Source organism: Myripristis murdjan, chromosome 15, assembly GCF_902150065.1.
Source record: "Myripristis murdjan chromosome 15, fMyrMur1.1, whole genome shotgun sequence".
In the NCBI taxonomy this organism is placed as follows: domain Eukaryota; kingdom Metazoa; phylum Chordata; class Actinopteri; order Holocentriformes; family Holocentridae; genus Myripristis; species Myripristis murdjan.
This window is the reverse complement of record NC_043994.1, coordinates 31886615-31906835: the sequence shown is the minus strand read 5'-3', so window position 1 is coordinate 31906835 and position 20221 is coordinate 31886615. Positions and strand designations below refer to the sequence as shown.

At 43.4% G+C, this 20221-nt stretch overlaps 1 protein-coding gene across 1 annotated transcript; it reads left to right on the top strand.

Annotated features, from left to right (window-relative positions):
- Positions 1-5213: 5213 nt before the first annotated feature.
- On the top strand, positions 5214-18482 carry LOC115372348 (LIM domain-binding protein 3-like). Its single transcript, XM_030070155.1, has 9 exons — positions 5214-5290; positions 9303-9455; positions 14208-14264; positions 15090-15277; positions 15718-16051; positions 16298-16478; positions 17208-17328; positions 17638-17753; positions 18060-18482. The coding sequence occupies exons 1-9, from the start codon at positions 5214-5216 to the stop codon at positions 18147-18149; spliced, it is 1317 nt and encodes a 438-aa protein (XP_029926015.1). The 3' UTR covers positions 18150-18482.
- The last annotated feature ends 1739 nt before the right edge of the window (positions 18483-20221 follow it).

Genomic DNA, 20221 nt, shown 5'->3' with positions numbered 1-20221 from the left:
TGATGCTGTTTTATATAAAACTATGCATTTTAATGATATTTTTTGACTATCATTCCCATATTTGTGAAAAGAACAACATGACAGTTACTTGGTTACTGCTCACTGTCTCCCTTGTAGTCCCACATGCAGGTCTAATTTATCTCCAAAACTGTAAACTCACAGGTGGTGGCACTGGATTTGGGGGGAAAAAATACATATATGAGGCTATATGGTCGTTGCAATTTAATCTTCTGATTTCCAGAAAATATAAACATTTCTTTGATTGTATTGAGAACAGTCACTCAGTCTGCATGCACCAGAAATTTTCTCCTCTGTTCCTACTGCAAAGCAGGGGGGTGAGAGTCCCAAACTACTGAACAAACACTTTATTTCAGTGATAGCTGAATTTGAACTACATTATATATACAAATACATATACATATGTATACAAAGTATACCACACAAGTCCTTGTTTAAATCTGAATCGATTGGTGTATATCTATATATCTATATCTATATCTATATCTATATATCTATATCTATATCTATATCTATATCTATATCTATATATATATATATAGATATAGATATATAGATATATAGATATAGATATAGATATATAGATATATATATACACACACACACATATATATATATATAGATATAGATATAGATAGATAGATATCTATATATATAGATATAGATATATAGATATATAAACAAAAAAAAACAAGGCATAAAAACAACAATAATAATAATAATAATAATAATAATAATTTAGCACCTGGGTTACAATACAAATTCACAAAGAGTACAGAAATGAAAATTACAGAAACCCTAAATGCCACTGTGTGTGTCATTTAGCCAATGACAGGCAGAATGATAAGAATCACTTCACTGTCATAGTTAACAACATGCCCTCTTGTCCGGGAGGGGAATTGAACCCCCAGTCTCTTGCATGGCAGGCGGAAACACTATCCGCTCTGCCACTGGGGCTTGTGTCCTTCAGCTGTAGTTGGGCGGATACTCCATTTATGTTTGTAACTTGGGGGGGTTACTTTGTGGTCAATGGGGAGTTTTAACTTTTATTGCCAAAAACAAGTAAAAACAAAGAGATCATAATGGTAGTATTATTTTTTAAATATATATATATTTACTCGATGATGGTTTAATAATTTTATATTAGTTTTTACCTATTTTTTGGGGTCCCTGTCAGTCAAGGGCCCTTGGAATTGTCCTAACTTTTCCCCCATATAAGGCGCCCCTGTAGATACACACACACACACACACACACACACACACAGATGCACACATGTAGGCAGGTACACCAATGTACACGCATACACACACAATGTTATGCACACACAGTTTGTACAAACACAGACACACACATTCATTTTGTCATGTATTTTCATGTATTATATATTTATTTACTTATTTCTTAGGGCTATTTGTATTTTCTTTTAAATATTCTTTTTACTGGAAGCTCTGCTCTTTCCAACAAAAAAAAGGCATTTCCATAGGTCAAAGTAGCAATTTTTTTAAGAAATAAAGGGAAATTTGTGCAGTGCTAACAGCATTAAATCAAACACATCTGTTTCTGAAAGAGTTACAAATATATATATACCGATATGAAATACAATGAAAAACAAAGAAAACATTGTAGCAAATTTTGACAATAAAAACTGTAATCACATATAAAACACCGTCACGTTCCAACACACACACACACACACACACACACACACATCAAGTCTCGGCAAAGTTTCTGCAGTTTGAGGCAGCACAGAGTCAGAGCCACAGGGGAGCTGTGTGTGTGTGTGTGTGTGTGTGTGTGTGTGTGTGTGTGTGAGTGTGTGTGTGTGTGTGTGTGTGTGTGTGTGTGTGTGAGTGTGTGTGTGTGTGTGTGTGTAGGCAGGCAGGGTGAAGGGGTTCAGTCGGGTGCAGATTGTGGGTACCGTCCCGAGAAAAGCCGATCAGACGTCAGTGTGTGACGCCTCGCTCGCCTCCTGCCTGCGGGACGAGGGACTGGGAGGGGCGGAGCAGGAAGTTGAATCTGTGAGTAGAAGCTGTAAGAATGGCAGAACGCTGGGAAAACCAGCGCGGGGCGATCAGCTGACACAGCCTGGCCTCGGGGCGTGGCACAGGTGGTGACAGGTTGGGCGTGGCCTCGGCGAGGTGACGAGCAGCTGGGACAGAGGCAGCGCTGGAGCCGTGTTCACCTCTCTCTGTGTCTCTCTGTGGTTTCTGAGTCGAGCGCCTCGGCCTCTGTTGGGTTCTGTGAGTAGGAATAAAGCGTGTGTGGAGCAGGAGCGAGGTGTGAGCGCCCCCTGGTGGACAGGTAACTCTGCTCGTGCAGCGGTGCGTGCTGGCCGGCCTTGTCTTGGCTCAGGCTGTTTCCTGCTGGTTCATAGAGGAAGACTCACCTGCTACCTGCCGCCTCCTCACCCCCGCCGCCCCATCCTGTCTGCACGCAATGCATGCTGGGCCGAGAGTGCGTTTGCAACTGGGAGAGCCTGTGCCTCCGGGTAGCTGACCCCTCCTCGCCCTTCATCACTCGTCCTCTTCCCACATCCTCCTCATCTTTCTCTTCCTCCTCCTTCATCACTTCCAGTCTCTACACATTCACTCATTAACCATCCTCACGTTCTCTCCTCAAGCTCCCATTTCACACCATTTCACTTCCTGTCTCTTTTACTCTGTTTTCTTTCCCATTGTTTCTCATGTTGAATGACAGATATTAAACGAATACTTCAACATTTTGGGCGAAATCCCCCTTTTCCAGCTTCCCCAGATTGAGACCAGATGTTTATTGACACATATTTTGAATCCACATGATCCTCTCAGAGCTGCTGTAAGGTTTACTTTTCCACTTTGACAGAGCCAGGCTAACGACTCCCATAGACTTTAAGTCTTTATGCTAAGCTAACAGGAAATGCTACCCATACGAACAGAACCACTGGATGTACAGAGGAGAAAATGGTGTCCAACATCTGGTCTCAGTCTGGGGAGGTAAGGAAAAGGGGATTTCGCCCCAAACGTTTGGGTGTTCCTTTAAAACATCAGGTCAGGCTGCAGTCTGGGTTCATCATCACCTCCTGGTGTTGTTGTGGTGCAGGCTGGTTGGTATCTGGTGCTCAGTGTGTTGTAGGTGTTGATGTGAGTGTAGGAGTTTCCCTCCGGCCGTCTGTGTTGTATCTCAGTGTATTACAGCTTATTTGCTTTAAAGAGAACTAAAGTGATTAATTACATGATTAGTGTGATTGCTTTGAGCATTTTCCAAAGTCATTTTATTTTAGCCATGTATGTTTTGACTAAAGCAATGTTCCTCATGGAAACCACACAGATCTCACATGTGAAAATTAACATGATCATATCTAATCACATGTTCCTGCGGTCAGGGCCTCACATGTGGTCACAAAAGCCTCAGAGGTGATAGTGTGTGTTCATTTATCACATGAAGCACAGGAATGTTATGTCATTTTTCCACAGGGGACACTTCTTTACATGTCAAATCAGATCAGTTATAGAGTTCAGGTTTGTCCTGTCATCTTTGCATTAGAAACTGGTGGCAGATTGTGGCAGCGTTTTGCAGCGAGCGGTTCGTCTGCAGAGGAGGAGAGGGAGCTAGAGCTGCTGTGTTGACGAGGTTACAGTTTGTCAGTGTTTTAGCCTCACCAGGTGAAGTTCATGTTGTGACTTATGAGTTAATTGAAGAGCGTACGGTTGAATGAGATGAAGGTGTCGAGGTGAGGTGTGGCTGTGTCGGTGGAAGTGTCATCATGTGGCGTTTATGCTGCCCTGACAGTCGGCATTCTGCTGCTAATCTCATCCTTAACCTGCCATCTTCCCTCCTTCAGTTCTGCACATTTTCCCCTCTGACAGACTTAAAGGACCGTACCAGTGATTTTAAATATTTTGCCTGCTTACTAATTGCCCCTCATTTTACATGTCAACAACCCATTTAGCAAATCATGCAGGAGAGCTTAAGACTTCACAACATATAATCAAAATGAGTTCCGCTGATGGAAAACTGGAGTGAAAAAAGTGTGAAGGCTCTGAAAGTTCATTTTCATATCGTAGTGGAATGAATGGAAACCAGCAGCTGGAGAAAAGTGAGGAGAAGTGATCTGGCAGCTCTAAAATCAGATCAGCAGGAACATTTTGTTGATATTACATGCAGAGTCACTGGTATGATCCTTTAAACAGCCCTGGGCATAAATCAAATGCCAGGAGCAACTTAACTCAAACCTCTCAAACACAGAACTCCCTCCCTGCTCACACAGCATGCCATTTCCCTGGATTTCTTTGCAGTTTTGTCTCAGTTCTCCTATAAACCATATCTGGTGTCATCATGGAGGTCCAGTGGAGAATCATCTGTGCGCAAATAACGTTTGGTAATATGTGTAGCCTAATAAGCAGGCTAGAAAAAGAGAAATACCTGAAAGAAAGTTTGTATCAGAGTCCTCTGAAAGGGATCGATAGCACACAGAGGTGGGTCTGATGAAGGCTGTAGATCAAAGATAGCAAACTTCAGAACAAGCAACATGCTATGCAGGTTTCATGTAGAGTGTGACCTGTAGAGTCTTTACCTAACCCTGGGAGCATAGGACCCCAGGAACTTAGGACTTTGGGAACATAAGGTCCTGGGAACATAGGACCTTGGGAACATAGGACTTTGGGAACATAGGACCCTGAGAACCTAGGACTTTGGGAACATAGGAACCTGGGAACTTAGGACTTTGGGAACATAGGACCCTGTGACCTGAGAAACCTGGGAATATAGGACCCTGGGAACATAGGAACCTGGGAACATAGGAACCTGGGAACTTAGGACTTTGGGAACATAGGACCCTGTGACCTGAGAAACCTGGGAATATATGACCCTGAAAACCTAGGACTTTGGGAACTTAGGACCCTGGGAACATAGGACTTTGGGAACATAGAAACCTGGGAACTTAGGACTTTGGGAACTTAGGACTTTGGGAACATAGGACCCTGTGACCTGAGAAACCTGGGAATATAGGACCCTGGGAACATAGGACTTTGGGAACTTAGGACCCTGGGAACATAGGGCTGTAGGAACACACCTTTAATATGTTATCTGGTGTCCTACTCAGATGTGATGACAGGACAGTGATGGTTACCTGAGCAGGTCAGCTAGCTAACAAGCTGACAGTCTCTAAACATAAAATCAGTCAGACAAATCAGTGATGAAAATGATCAGTTCAGAAATGAACCGGGTCTGTTCACTGAAATACAAGCAGCTGCTCGGAGAGCTGAGGACCTCCAACATGGCCACCAGAGGATGGTTAGCCCACCTGACCCCTCTTTGTGTTCTCTGCTGGTGCTTTGCTTCTGTTGTTGTCAGTTCTCAGCCACTCTGTCTGTGTTCTTCTGTTCCTCACTCAGTTTCTCTGTCAGATCAGCGGTTCTCAAACTTTTTGGCTTGGGTTGCTTGAAAATGAAGTGACCTCTGTGTTACGGGAAGAATTGCAAACAGTTGAACCAAAGAATAATTTCCTTTTTCAGGTTGTTTTGTTGGATTGATTATCACAGGAGATTTATATAAAAACTCCCGAAAAAATAGACTTGATAGTAAATTTGAGCAGGGGAAATGGATTTTTTCCCATCCCGGTCCACAGGTTGAGAACCACTGTGTTAGATGACCTGTCTGCTTGCTCTCCTGTCACCAAGCCACTGCTTACAGTTTCCCCTTTCCTAACCTCTGCTGCTTCACTAAGCCCAGCTGCAGGTCTCCACTTCCCCACGCCGACAGCCGTGCAGAGCAGAGTTAACCACAGGGGGGCGCTGTGGGTTTGTAGTTCAGCTCTCCAGAGGGTTCTCAGGTCCTCCTGTAATGTGCTGAGTGTCTGTTTGAGTCTGGGATAGAGGAAGTGAGAGAGAGATTCAGGTACTGGTGCCTCCTGTTTTATTTCAGCCTGGTTTCCTTTTATTATATATTAGAATTATTGTTTTCTCCCCCTGCTCCTTAAATTCATCAGATCTTATTAGAGATTGATCATAGGCTCCTGATTGAGTCTTAAGCACATTGTGTTGCAGTGTTTTGGTACTTAATGTGTGTGTGTGTGTGTGTGTGTTGCTTTTGAATATGGGAAGACTTGCCTCTCTGGTGCAGAAAAAAGCAAAAGCAAATCTCTTGTAACAAATGTAAGCAGTTCAGTTTTAGTTTAAAATTCAAATTCGAACCAATAACTATAATTGTCATGTATATCTATATTCATCTCTAAGGGGAAATTAGATGAATGTGAGTTTGTTACTTTAATATATTTCAATTTACATCAGCTTCAATACAAATGCCAACAATGAGGCAATAACTGATTGGCATTATCCACTAATAATTAATAATAAATAAACTACATGAACTACATCAGTCATTTTGTGAATGAAAAAAAAAATTGCCCCAGCAGAACACAATGTTATAAAGTTCTGACATTTTTGACACAAATGAATTATATGTGTGAAGTTTACCCAAAATTTAATATCTGCTTAGACCTTTTTCCACTTGATGGTTCTGTCTGCAGTTCATCTGTGCTAAATAAATAAATAAATAAACAAATAAAAAAATACCCCTATTTTTAAATTTGATAGGGTTTTGACAGAGCAGAGAGCTTTTAGGGGTCATTTTGATGTAGGAAAAAAAACTTCCCTAGGTGTGTTTTTGCTAATCCCACGGTCATTAGTCCCCTGAATGCAGCGTCACTGCCAGTGGCTTTTCTCTGTCTTCCTCTTCCCCCTCCTCCTCTTCCCCCTCCTCCTCCTCTTCCTCCTCCTCCTCTTCGCCCCCCCCTTATTCCCCTCCCACATCACACAACAGGGATCGGTTCACTTCCTGTCAGAGTCCAATAGCCTTTTTAAGACACAAAGTGAGGACTGAGATCTTTCCTCATATATCATCACAAACTCCATTAGAGTTAGTGTGTGTGTGTGTGTGTGTGTGTGTGTGTGTGTGTGTGAGTTCAGACAGGAGAGACAGTAAACTGAGCTGGGGTCAGCCCTCGGTCCACCGCTGCTGTAGGCCTGATGCTGCTAGATGCCTGCCTGCCACCCCCCACCCCTCCAACACCCATCCACCCCCACACCCACCACCGCTTCCCATCATGCACCCTGTCTGCTCCCTACATCCAAATACCTACGAGGAGTCTGCAGGTTGCCACTCACACCAAACGCCACACACACAGCTGATTTCACGCCCCACGCCCCTAATTTGCATAAAGTAGCCTAGACCTCAACTTTATGCAAATGAGGAGACGCCAAGGTGACGCCCCGTCTCACGAAATGCAACACGACCAGAATGCATCACACAGCTCTTACATAAACGATGAATGGGAAACGTGGAAATGACAGATGCCGTGGAAACGCAGCATCAGTGAAACCAGCTGATGTTGTTGTTGATTGGTTGGAATGAAAACCTGCAGACTCCAAACTCAATATGGCAGACTGATCAACAGGAAGACGCCCCACCCCCCCCACCCCTCAGCTAACCCCCTCAACTGAGTCTAACGATGTGTTTCAGGCACGTCACAAAGTCAGAAATTACAAAATTAGGAATAAAATATAATGGAAGCGGAACCTGTGACTGGGGAGGCTTCACTGTTTTTATTTTTATTTTATTATAAGGTATTAATCACAAAGGGTTTTCCCAGTGTGCTTTCATTCACTTCTTGTTTTTATTTTTGCTGTTGCTGTATTATGTTGATCTGTTTCCCCAGCAGCTCGTCTCAAATCGCATCACGCCCTCCCTCGGCGGTAAAACACCCCTCTAGCTTCAGCTTTAGCCGGAGCGCTACACGCCACGCTAACTGAGTAAAAGACGCTGTATATCAAAGAGCTGAGGTCTGCTTGGTCTCTGAGAGGCAGAATAAACCTTTTAACTGACCCCCCACCCCCACTCATGCACACACACACACACACACACACACACACACATCCATACAGGGCTGTCTGGACAGTGATGGATGGAGCTTTCTCGTCTCCACGCACTTATTTAATCATCCCTCCATTATGCACAATCGATGTTGCTGCAGCCCCTCGCCTGTTTAGCCTGAAATACAACCAGATAGCCCACCCACACACACACACACACACACACACACCACCCTCTCCGTCAGTCTGTATATGTCGTCCAGTGACTCAAGCTGAATCAATAGGAGCAGAGGTCAAGCTTTTACCCGCCAATGAAGACGCTGCGTTTTCCCCTCGCAGTCGTGGTGCAGCAGCAGGCCGAGCACTTCGCTGTAAATCTGCCTGCAGATTAAAAAAAAAAAAACACCAAACAGGGAGCAGAGACAGGCAGGCTTCTGCTCCCTGTGACTCTGCTTCAGTGTACAATTCATTAAATACATGTAGAGCTGTGGTTCTCAAAGTTTTTCCAAGAGTTTAAAATATTTTTTCACCCCGTGACCAGTGCAAAAAACAAAAAAATATTGGTAGAAAAAAAATCAAAATAAACCACAAACACACACATCTGACACCTTCAGGAAACTCAGAGGGAAAACTGAAGATAAAATGTGATTCATCAAACTGACTTTTACATTTTTATTGAACTTGTTATGAACATAGGCTAATTATCCATGCTTGCTAATTTTTAGATTAAGGTTTTTTAAAAAATCTCATGTACCCCCTGCAGTACTCCAACGTACCCCCAGGGTGTTGCATACTGTTATTTGAGAACCACTGCTCTACAGTATAATCCCAAAACACTGCACGAAACATTTTTGCTGCAACATACTGTGTATCAGAACCTAAGAAAAAATATTTTGGTACCTGAAATTCATCTGTTATGTCTTGATTTTGTCCTGAAAAACAAAAGTCCTGGGCTGACTGATAAGTAGTTACTGCATTCATGCCGGCGATCAATTTTTCCCAGATGGTGAGGGTATGTTTTTGGACTGAAGCTCCCCATGTGTCTATTTTGAACATTAATCATTACTGAAATGAATGACTGACTACTCATAATCATCTTAAAGCTCCTGTGATGGCCAGGAATTTTGGTAAATTCATCTTTCCAATAATAAGCTGCACTGCCAATAATCATTTTATGCAGATGATGATGCGCTATTTTCAAATCAAATAAAGCAAATCAGTGACATCCTCACACATCAGCAATATCAAGAGTTCTGCATGAGAGTGACAACAATAACTCACTTGACCATCTTTCTTTCAGGACCTAACCTATTCTCTGTGTGTGTGTGTAGATATATGCGTACATATATTCATATAAATACACACAGAGTCCTGAAAGAAGTGACTCGGGCCCCTCAGCGCTCCATCTCTCTGACTGCTAACTTCCTGTGCTTTAGCTCTACTGAGCATGCTCCAGTCTCTCCTGACTCCCTGCCTGCCGCTCTGCCTGCTCGCTCGCCCAATGAGCTCGCCTCTGCGCCTCAGGGCCTAGCCAATCAGTGTCCTGTCCAGTCTCCAGAGCCCGCCCTGGTAGCCCCCGCCTCCCAGAGGTAATCGATGAGCTGTGGGCAAACCTGGGCAGACGATCACATTGTTAATAGGCTTTTTTTTTAATTTTTTTTTTTTATTGAAAATCAAGTATCAACCAGTCATTATTATTATTATTATTATTATTAAGGTAGACATTTTCACTGAAAACATCCCTGATCCCAAGAAATCAGGTCGGCTGAGTAAGCGATTTCTTTTGAGTCCCTTCTCAAAACAAACTTTTACTGGAGAGCTTCTCCTCAGTTTACTTGAGTTTTAATTTTCTTTTAACTGTTTTTTTTTTTAATGTCTTTTATTGGTTTTTATACTCCAAATTGTTTTTTTTTTAAACCTGATAAAAGTATGACTATTTTATCCAACCTTTATGAGGAACAGTTTGGAGATGAAACGTTGACTTCTTCAGCATCTTCCTGGAAACTTGATTTTTGAGAGTCCAAACTTTAACGGCTGCTCTGCCCAGGTTTGCTTTTTGGAGTGATTTGTTCTGATTTGACCGTTTTCTCTTGCTTGGTGTTCATCTGCCCTCTGAGTTTGTACTTTGAGGCAGGTGGCTTCATTAGGCAGATACGCACGTGTGTGTGTGTGTGTGTGTGTGTTTGCCATAGGATGCAGGTGTATATTGTCGAATATCCGTCTGCCTGGTTTGATGGTGTTGGTCCTTGCTGTTGCCTTGGAATTCTTTTTTCATGTATTTTGATGATGTCAGTTGTGTTTCACTGTAAAAAAAAAAAAAAAAAAACAGAGGGTAAAGTAAAGTAAAGAGTAAAGTTTTTTAGGAGGACGTGTCATTTTCAACACATTTGCTTGTCTAGTTTGGGACATCCTATCAATATTATTAATACATGTTGTTTTTAATATATTAATACAGAATATGTAAATGTGTTGAAAATGACATGTTGGGTTTAAGAGTGCAGAGTGGTTGTATTTCTTTAGTGAGGACATTCACAGGTGGCTCTCTCCCTTCAGCCGTGTTGAAGGTAAGTGTTGCAGACAGGTGGTGAGTCCAGGAGACTTTCCCCTCCGCTCGCTGCCGTCTGGTGGAAACCACAGGGCAGGTTGGAGGTTCAGGTCTACAAACATTTCCCAGAGGCAGAGCCGCTCTGCAGGCAGAAACAAGCTCACTGGTTGGGTTAAATATAAATGGGCAGAAATGAAACACCACTAAAACATGTCTTTTTCTTTTTCTGTAGTACATCACAAATCCAACAGCCAATCAGCCGTCAAATGACAGGGCGGTGCTTTGCATATCATTAGCAGCAGCTCTGTGTTTTATTTTCAAAAGATCAACCAGACCAACAGGAAACAGCTGCTTCACATCAACAACGTCAGTGCAACTCAGAGATTCACTGAAAAAAATATTCTTTTCTTGGTTAGATTATGAAATACAGCATAATATCCAGGCCTGTGGTGGGCGGGACGTGCTGGTTGTATGAACAGAGCTCTGGTCATGAGCCACTGTGCCCGCAGGCAGGGAGGTGGGCGGGGCCTATTTGTATAATGACAGCAAGGATTAGAGCTATTAAGGCACAGCTGTTTTTGATGGAAAAAAACATATAAATAAGTAATTCTGATAAGCAGAAATTATTTGTAGGGGCTTTACAATGACTACAGGGGGACTTTAAGCTTCAAAACTAGCAATCCTAGCCTGGGACTTCTGTGCTCGGCCCATTTCTGGCATTGACTTTGTATTTTTAGCTGTTGGTCTAAATTGCCTAGAAACATACCTTAGACATCTGGGTAAACTAGCTAGCTAACTGCTAACCTCCCAATACCTCAAAAGAAAGTAAAGAGGAATCATCAACGCTCGAACTTTTACTTTATATTTTGACCAGATTTCTTTCTTTGCAATTCAAGGTTGCCAGTTAGCAAACTGGCACTCAAACATTCTGCTTCTTTGGCTCCGTCCACTGAGTTTAACTCAACCAGTGAGATTATTTTCATCTCCAGGGAAGTTTGTTGAGCTTAAAACTCCAATCTGAGCACTGAACCAGCTGAATGTGGTTTGGGAAGCAGCAGGAAACCCTGACATGCTGGACTAACAACATAACAACATTCACGTGGCTGGTGGTCATTTCCAAGCAGCGCAGACAGCTGGAGGAGAAACTCCCACAGGCTGAGAGGAGCTGCTGCCTCCATTCATAAAACCCCAGAGCACTGTGGTGCAAAGAAAGCTGCATTTTACTATTTTAGACTGGCTCATCATGTGAGTGAGTTTGGGCCTGTACCAGTCTACAAACCTGCAGCGTGAGGTGGGTGGTGTTTCTGCAGAGAGCCTCAGCCTGGCAGCATCTTCTGCAGCCGGATGTTTTTTTAGCTCTTTAGATCATCCTGCTGACAAAAAGTGTGTTTGAAATGAAATGTATTATTTTATTATTTATTTTCAAATGATGGTGAATGTTAGATGCATTGCCGCTGTTGGTTAGGGCATCACATCACTCTGTACAGGAAGACAAAATGTCATCAATGAGAGATTTGAACCACTAGGGGAGCAACAAGCTGTACGTACACAAGAAATCTAGTTTAATGTTTGGATTTTAATAGCACTGACATATTTACCTTTACTGACCTCTGAAGTGTTCAGTTCCTCCTTAACACATGAGCTTTTGGCATAAAAATGGGTTTGGTTAATTGTAGTTTAATAATTGTAAATATAGTTTTCTTGCCATTGTTAATATTTATTTAATATACTTTTCAGGTAATTGCGTTGCTGTTTTTTCAACCAACATTCCGTTTTATTTATTTATTTATTTATTTTTGGGCTAATTTGCTGATTACCATTTCTGTTTTTGAAAGCAATCAGGGGAATTTGTTCAGATTTGAAAGGGTTAATTCAAAGACACTTTATTTCAGCCCTACAGAAGGAGACTAAACCCTGTTGGATAAATGACTTGTGTGGAAACAGGGTTTAGATGCGTTTGTCCTGCAGTGCATCCTGGGTGTTACTCCAGGGGTGTGAGAGGTCCGACGTGCCTGTAGTTCTCATCCCCGCCTGCAGGAGGCGTCTCTGTTGTCTGTTTTTGTGGCGAGGTGAAGTTCATCTCAAACAAACGTCATCCCTCTGCTGAGAGACAGAATGACACACTGAGATGTCAGAGTTCATTTGACGACTGAATCAGGCTGATCCGCCTCGTAATGAGAGAAGAAGAAGCGGGTGGTGCAGCATACAAAGCAACAGGCACTGATGCTCAGCAAATGGAAATGATCCTTCCATTTTATTATGATAGTTGTGACTCAGACATTTCCTTCAAATCTGTTTATGTGTGGTCAGGTCAGCTCATATCCTTAACAGGCCGAGGCTCATTGCTGCAACAAATACAATTTCCTCTTGCTTTTAATATCAAAGTGCCATTAGCTGGTATTAGCTGCAGCCCGTCACAGTCAGCAGGACCATGTGAACGCAGCAGAGTGCCGTCGCTTCATCCTGCTCTGCTGCTTTACACAATCCAGTCAAACTGTTAAACAAACCAGTTCTGAGTCTGATGATGTGTAGCAGAAGGTTTACAAGGTTTATAATATGCTGATTTCTTGATAATTGAGTTTTTTCTCTGCACTGGGGGATCATTTATTGGCTTTAAACCAAGAACTAACTTTGCTTATTTTAGTATTAGTTTAAGAGTTAAAACCTCCCCCAGTTTTTATCACATAGAAAAATATTGGTATCATCAGCATAAAGAATAAAATATAACAGGTCCCAGCTGTACGGGGTGCTGTGGAATCAAACTGTTTGATTAACAGCTGAGGGAGTCTTCTAACCTTTCAAATCTGTCAGTTCAGTCTCATCAAGAAATCAATAAATCCACATGAGGCTGATTTGTCTGACTCAGACTGTGAGCAGCTGGCTTGTTGAGGACATCGCTGACTGTCACTTGTTCTAATCTTTATTCCCCTTGTCAGTATGATCAAACGGCATGAAATACTATGTACCCAAGATCCTCAGCTGCTGTCACTCTGGTGAAGATGGCAGCTAAAGCCACAAAATATATTCAAATATATTCAGGTTAATATTATATATTCCAGATGTGGGGTTGCAGTCAGAAACATGTTTCATGCCCAACATGCTGTCAGCCAACACTGAACTCTGGGAAAATGAACACAATGAGCCCGACAGAGGGCTGGTAACATGCCTGACCCTCTGAGCAAAGGAGACGTCTTTTGGATTTTTAATTTAAAAGATGAGACACCATGTTTTTACACCACTGCACAAAATTAAGTTTCATAAATCCTGCTCGGGGATTCCATGTAGCTTCTAGTGGGTTAGTTATCTTCTGCTTTATGAACGTTAGCTGGTGACTTGATGTTTGTATCCCATAACAATCCTGTTGGCAGGATTCCTCGTCTATATAGATTTTTTTCATGCATGGTTTGTTTATAGGCTATGCATTTCACCATATGGATATGATGTATTTTTTCCTGTTGTCGTACGTATGTTTTTTCAAATGCCCTCCTGTGCTCTGTGTTTGTGTTTGTTAATAGAGCTGCTCCCCTTATAGTATGAAATAATTACGCACAGCTGTGTGCATGGGACAAGGTGGAGCCCAGGTGTATGGTGATGGAGGTTTGGCTCTGAGGTCCACCAGGACTGACACATCACAAATTAAATAAACAAATTTCAGGATCAGGATGTGCGTGCAACCCACCATCGGACACAGTTCAGGTTTTTTTTTTTCAAGCCAAACTGGTTAAAGAGGTGAACCGCTACACGCCTTGTGAGGATCCAGACATGTTGGTGACCTGTGGTGTTGTTGTCTCTGCAGCCTGAAGCGACAGTCGGGCGCTGCCTACGGTCTGCAGCACAAACCTGCAGTCGCCAGGTACTGCCACGCCACGCCACGCCACGCCACGTCACGCCACGCTACGCCACGCTACGCCACGCTACTTCGCTTTTCTTGCCTCCACCTGAGTGCTGGCTATTGCAAAAGCTATCTGCTATTTATTCAGCGGGCGCTTCTTTTTCGGAAACACTTTCCAGTACTGTGAATGTACATATTTTTTATAGCATGGGCGTCCCCAGTGGGAAGTGAACCCCTAACTCTGGAAGCGTTAATGCCTTGCTCTACCCATCGAGCTGCACACAGCCACATAACAACTGAACTGCACAACATAACCACTTCATCTCCTGGATAACACACTCAATAACCCTCATTTTTCTATTTATAGCATCGGACTTACCCTAAATGGTGATAATCCATCTGTAATATGTACTTATCCTCATTTGTTTGACCTTTCCTTACAAAAACTTTTTTTTTTTTTTTTTGGCAGGGCGAATCATAACCATGAATCTGTCTTACTGCCATAACTGAGGCTCTCTGTGCTAACACTGTCTCTCTCACACCAGGCTGGTTTTCTGCTCCTCTCTCTCTGTGGGTTTGGTTTATTAAAACTCCTGCTAATGATTGTGTAAAAGCTGTATGGTGTAAGACGTGGAGGAGAGCCAGGTAAGCAGGTGTGCATGTTGACTTCCAGCCAGGATCTAAGATGTGATAGCAACAAAAAACAAGGCTAGACTTCTGTCTCGTGGATCTAATCGTGGTCGTGTAATTACAACAAAGTAAGTCAAAGCCGTGCAGGTTTGGTGGTGCAGAGAGTGTGCGAGCATGCAGCTGGGAAACTCACCATCCTTTTGTCATCTTCTGTAGCCAATACGGTCAGGCTCCTCCCATGTACCATGCTCCGCCCATGCAACAAGCCCCGCCCCCACCGCAGTACCAGCAGCCTCCACCGCAGTACCAGCAGCCTCCCATGCAGCAGAGCTCCATCCAGATCCCCATGGGAGCCGCTCCTCCGAAGGTGGTCAGCACCGCCTGCATCTACCCGACCCAGCCAGGTGAGAGCAGCAAGCACTTGGCGTCCTCATGATCATCTCCATCATCATCGTCATCTTTCAGTCTGTCTGCATGCACAAGGATACATGTTTTTGACTGTTACAGCGGTGCTGTACTACTCTGATGGAGGATGATCAGAGTAGTGTTTTCAAACTGAGGTCTGGGGTTAGGGTTCGGGTTTTGTTTGTTTTTTTGCGTACCAGCGGCATAGAGGTTGTTCTTTTTTTCTTGTTGTTATTGAGGGAAAACAGGACAGCTGGATTGTAGGGCTTTTCGCAGACAATTTCTTAAGACCTCCGTTGTTTGAGTTGCATGTTTGGTCATGTAGGATCACGTGGTTGAAAATTTCTAAAGTAAATGATCTTTGTCCCTCCAGCCCCAGCTCCTGCTCCGGCCCCGGCTCTAGCTCCGGCTCCGATTCCAGCCCAACGCAAACCCCCAGCTCCAGCTCCGGTCCCGGCCCCGATGCAGCCTGCGGCGCCCGCCCCTCCCTCCAGCAGGCCGCCCTGGGTGACCGACAACTCCTTCGCCGACAAATTTGACCCCAGTAAGACCACCACCACCAGCATGAAGGTCCAGCCGCTTCCACAGGCCGCCCCACCACCCCCGGCCTACATCCCCAACCCCTCACCAGCCCCGGCAGCACCCAGCCCCGCCCCTTTCACCCCCAGCCCCGCCCCCTTCCCTCCTGTGGCGAGGGGCGTGGCCCAGAGGGCGGAGAGGTTTGCTGCGAGCAACCGCACCCCGCTCTGTGGATTCTGCAACAGCATCATCAGGTAACAGAGGACTGAAATGAACCGTTCTGTACAAACCATGCCCTCCAATGTGCAGTACTGAGAATGATTAAATATACTGACAGGATTTTCATTCTGGTTTTATAAAGTCTTAAGTAGACTTTTGCCTTGAGTGCTTTGATTTTTATCATGTGATTTTTTGTTAAAGACATAAGTTTCTGTTTCTGGGGGGTAAGAATGTGGATTTATCTTGAAAAGTTTGCACTGAGTCCTCCTGGTTTTGGTCAGGGGTCCCTTCCTGGTGGCGCTGGGCCGGTCCTGGCACCCCGAGGAGTTTAACTGCCACTACTGCCACATGTCGCTGGCCGACGTCAGCTTCGTGGAGGAACAGAACAACGTCTACTGCGAGAACTGCTACGGCGAGTTCTTCGCCCCGACCTGCGCCCGCTGCAACACCAAGATCATGGGGGTGAGATGGCACGCCAACATGAGTCCAGCACACTCAGATAATATTTAAATTATTTACTTTAAATTTTACATTTACATTTACATTTACATTATTTTTACATTTACATGAAATTTAAAGTGAAAGGTAAAGAATAAGTCTGCTGCTTTCTTTTTGATTTTGCAGGCATTCTGATTTGATGCTATGCAGTTTTGGACAAAGTAAATGACTTCTTAATTTTATCATCATTAATTAATATACAAATATTTTTTTTACTTTATTCACTTAATTTATTATTTTATTTATTTTTTAAGTTAAATTATATTGTATAATTTTAGATTCTCTGAATATTTTGTTGCAAGTGATATAAGTAATTTGTATTTAACAAATTAATTTAAATACATTTTTATTGTTATTTAATTTGATATAAATTAAGGACAAAGTATTGACCAAAAAAAATAAATAAATAAGGACAAAAATCATCTTTCCTCTGAGTGTTGTTGGGTTAGGCTCCTTCCAAATCACAGGAGTTGAGCTCTGCAGTGAAGAACCTCACAGCATTTTGATTTGACGGCCATGATGGCAGACACCAGGAGAATAAGAGTCAGGCTGAAAATAACAGGGAGGAGTCTTCTCACTCAGAGGGAAAATATTGCAGTCCAGCCTGACTCCTGGACATTTAAAGGTGCATTCTGCAAAACTAACCACAATGTATCTAATCCATCCCTGGCCCTGTTGTGTGTTGGCGTGCAGGAGGTGATGCACGCCCTGCGGCAGACATGGCACACCACCTGCTTCGTGTGCGCAGCCTGCGGCAAGGCCTTCGGAAACAGCCTCTTCCACATGGAGGATGGAGAGCCGTACTGCGAGAAAGGTGAGGCGGCCAGGTGGACGAATAACGCTTCAAAGTTAGAAAAAGTTCATGAAAAGTGAATGAAAATGGGTTCTCTGGGCATTTCCACAACAGAACGATAAACATCCAATCACAATCAATGTGTATATAGGTATACTTTTTACATGTGCTTTTTTTTTTTTTTTTCATTTTTCCATGCCTTATAATTGAATTCTTCTCTTGAGAACTTGAGCAGCTGCAACTGACCCAGTTTCCCCTCAGGGAGCAATAAAGTATTTCTGATTCTGATTAAATTTAACATCTCACTCTCTCTCTCTCGCTCATTCCCAGATTACGTTGCACTATTCAGCACCAAGTGTCATGGCTGTGACTTCCCCGTTGAGGCAGGTGATAAGTTCATCGAGGCTCTGGGTCACACCTGGCACGACACCTGCTTCGTCTGCGCGGTACGAAACACACAAACACCTGTGATTCTGAATGTTTGGCCTGTTTATCAGAATTTGACCACGTTTTGCATCGCAACAAACCGTTTTGCAAATCAAGGAGATCCTGCATGCTCAGAGTTTTATCTCCCAAAAATCCACATCCACACAGATTCTATGTTGTGAAATCTTTAGTTCCCTGCAGGATTTGATAAATGATTTGTTGATGTGGAGAATGTGGTTAGATTGTAGTAAAGAGGCGAAACATTCAAAATCAGTGGAATGGTCCTTTAATGATATTGTTGTTGTCATTTGTCGTTCTAAATCCAGGTTTGCCATGTGAACCTCGAGGGCCAGCCTTTCTACTCGAAGAAAGACAAGCCTTTGTGCAAGAAGCACGCTCACGCCATCAACGTGTAGACGGGACCCTGCAGGAGCGGCGGTGGGCGGGGCCAACTCGCTCTGGATCCCCCCCCCCGCCAGCCGCCACCGGCCGATACGACAACAAAAACAGCCGAAGAGGAAGAAGAAGACAACAAAAACAGCTGAAGAGGAAGAAGAAGACAGCTTACAGATGTGTGCAAACACTGTTCATGCAAAACACACTTTGGTTTGAGACTGTTTTTTTTTTTTTTTTTTTTTTTTTGGGGCGTTGATGTTTGAAACGCCACTGCCTGACGACCCGCTTGAAAACAGGAAATATTTGTTCTGCCCTCCACCGTACCCACTTCATTATCTAGCTGTGGTGTTTTCTTCCAGAAGTCACTTGTGTGATTGATGCGTACGCACTGTTACTCAGTTCAGACACATTTAAATCGCAGGATGTCGAGTTGAATTTGAATGTTGACTCATTATTTTCCCGCCAGTGAAGAAACATAAAAAATGGGTTATTGATGAAACCGGAGCGGGCGGGCTATTAAATGTTGATGTCTGTTTGTCACATGGCGGTATAACTTCCAATCAGATGTTCGTGTTTCCACTAAATGCGATGGCAACGTTGGTCGTGGGCTGAAGAAGGAAGCAGCTAACTTTATGCATGCCTTAGCCAAAAGTGGGCGTGGCCTTGCACAAAAAATGCCCATAATTTCTGAAGGGAGCCGCGTAACGCCACTAAATGTTGACACGAGGTTTGTGCTGTGCTAAAGGAACAGCATAGTAACTTCTCACACTGATTGAGCCCCGCCTATTTCCTCCCAAGCCACGCCCACTTCTTTTTTTTTCCCACTTTCTCCAAAGGGGGTCATGTTGGGTGTCCTCTGACTCGGCGTGAAGCTGCCGACAAGTTGGACACCGCACGGCCATGCCCCCTTGTGGTTGTGCATCTTATTGCAGAGGTATTAGTTCTACTGGCTTTCAGTCACTCATTCGTCAGTTCATCTCACAGCGTCAAAGTGTCAGGGGTTCATCGCTGGTAGGGGACAACATGTTTACCCTTATTACTCATGTTGCCCCCCCAATCAGCCCGTTGCCTGTTTTTGGTTTGAATGACTTGATTTGCTCTGGTCTTGTTGTGACACTGTTTGCACCGGCTCTTGACTAAAGCGTGACTGGACTTGGTCTTTAAATTGATTCGGACTCTTAGTCGGTCCTGACTGCAGCTCAGTTAAAATATGTTGTGAGCCAGACAAACTGAGGGTGAACTGAGTAGCAGAGGAGCATATGAACGCCTGACCTGACGTTGGCCTGTAGCTTGCAGTGAATGTAACACAGAAGTTTGTGGAAACACTAGAAGGCGACACTTTGCATTGGCTTTTTACTCCTATGAATCAACCTTTGCGTTGATTTTTGAGCTCTGATGCAGATATATTTGTATTGATTTTGCCAGTGGCTGATATTTTGTGCTGATGCTCAGTATCTTAAATTTTTTTTTGCAAAAACTAGCCAACAAATTCCCCAAATTTCAGTCTGTTCCTCCTAAATTTAACTCTTTTCCTGGGTGGAAACGCGTCTGAAACAGCATCGAGACCGTCATGGGACACTAAACCTCTCCACTAAAACCAGGAATAATGAAATTCTTTGGGGTTTTTTTCCCCACGTATTTCTCACTCTGGGAAAAGTCACTGCCTTTAAACACAGAATTAATTTTTAAAAAAGCATAATTGAACAGTTAAATGTCACGTCACATGTTCCAGACTTTCTCCCTGTTTTGACGCTGCTGTTTGCTGATGACACCTGTCTGTCCCTATGTAACTGACTGCAGGTACAAACACCTGTTCTGCACTTCCTGTGTGTGTTTCTGCAGTGTGTATCGGTTCATCCACTCTCTTAAGGCCAATACAGGGTGTCAACATGTGAAGATGGAGTTCATGGATGTGGAATGTAGCTATTAATCTGAATTTGCCTTCACGCACAGTAGCTGTTACTATGCAAAAAACAAATCATTTTGAATTTAATATTTATTGAGTATTCTGACGGTGTGATATTTATTTTAAAGCTAACACAACATCACTGTTGCGTTCAGTGCTGATGAAATATTCTCATTAGTTATTTAA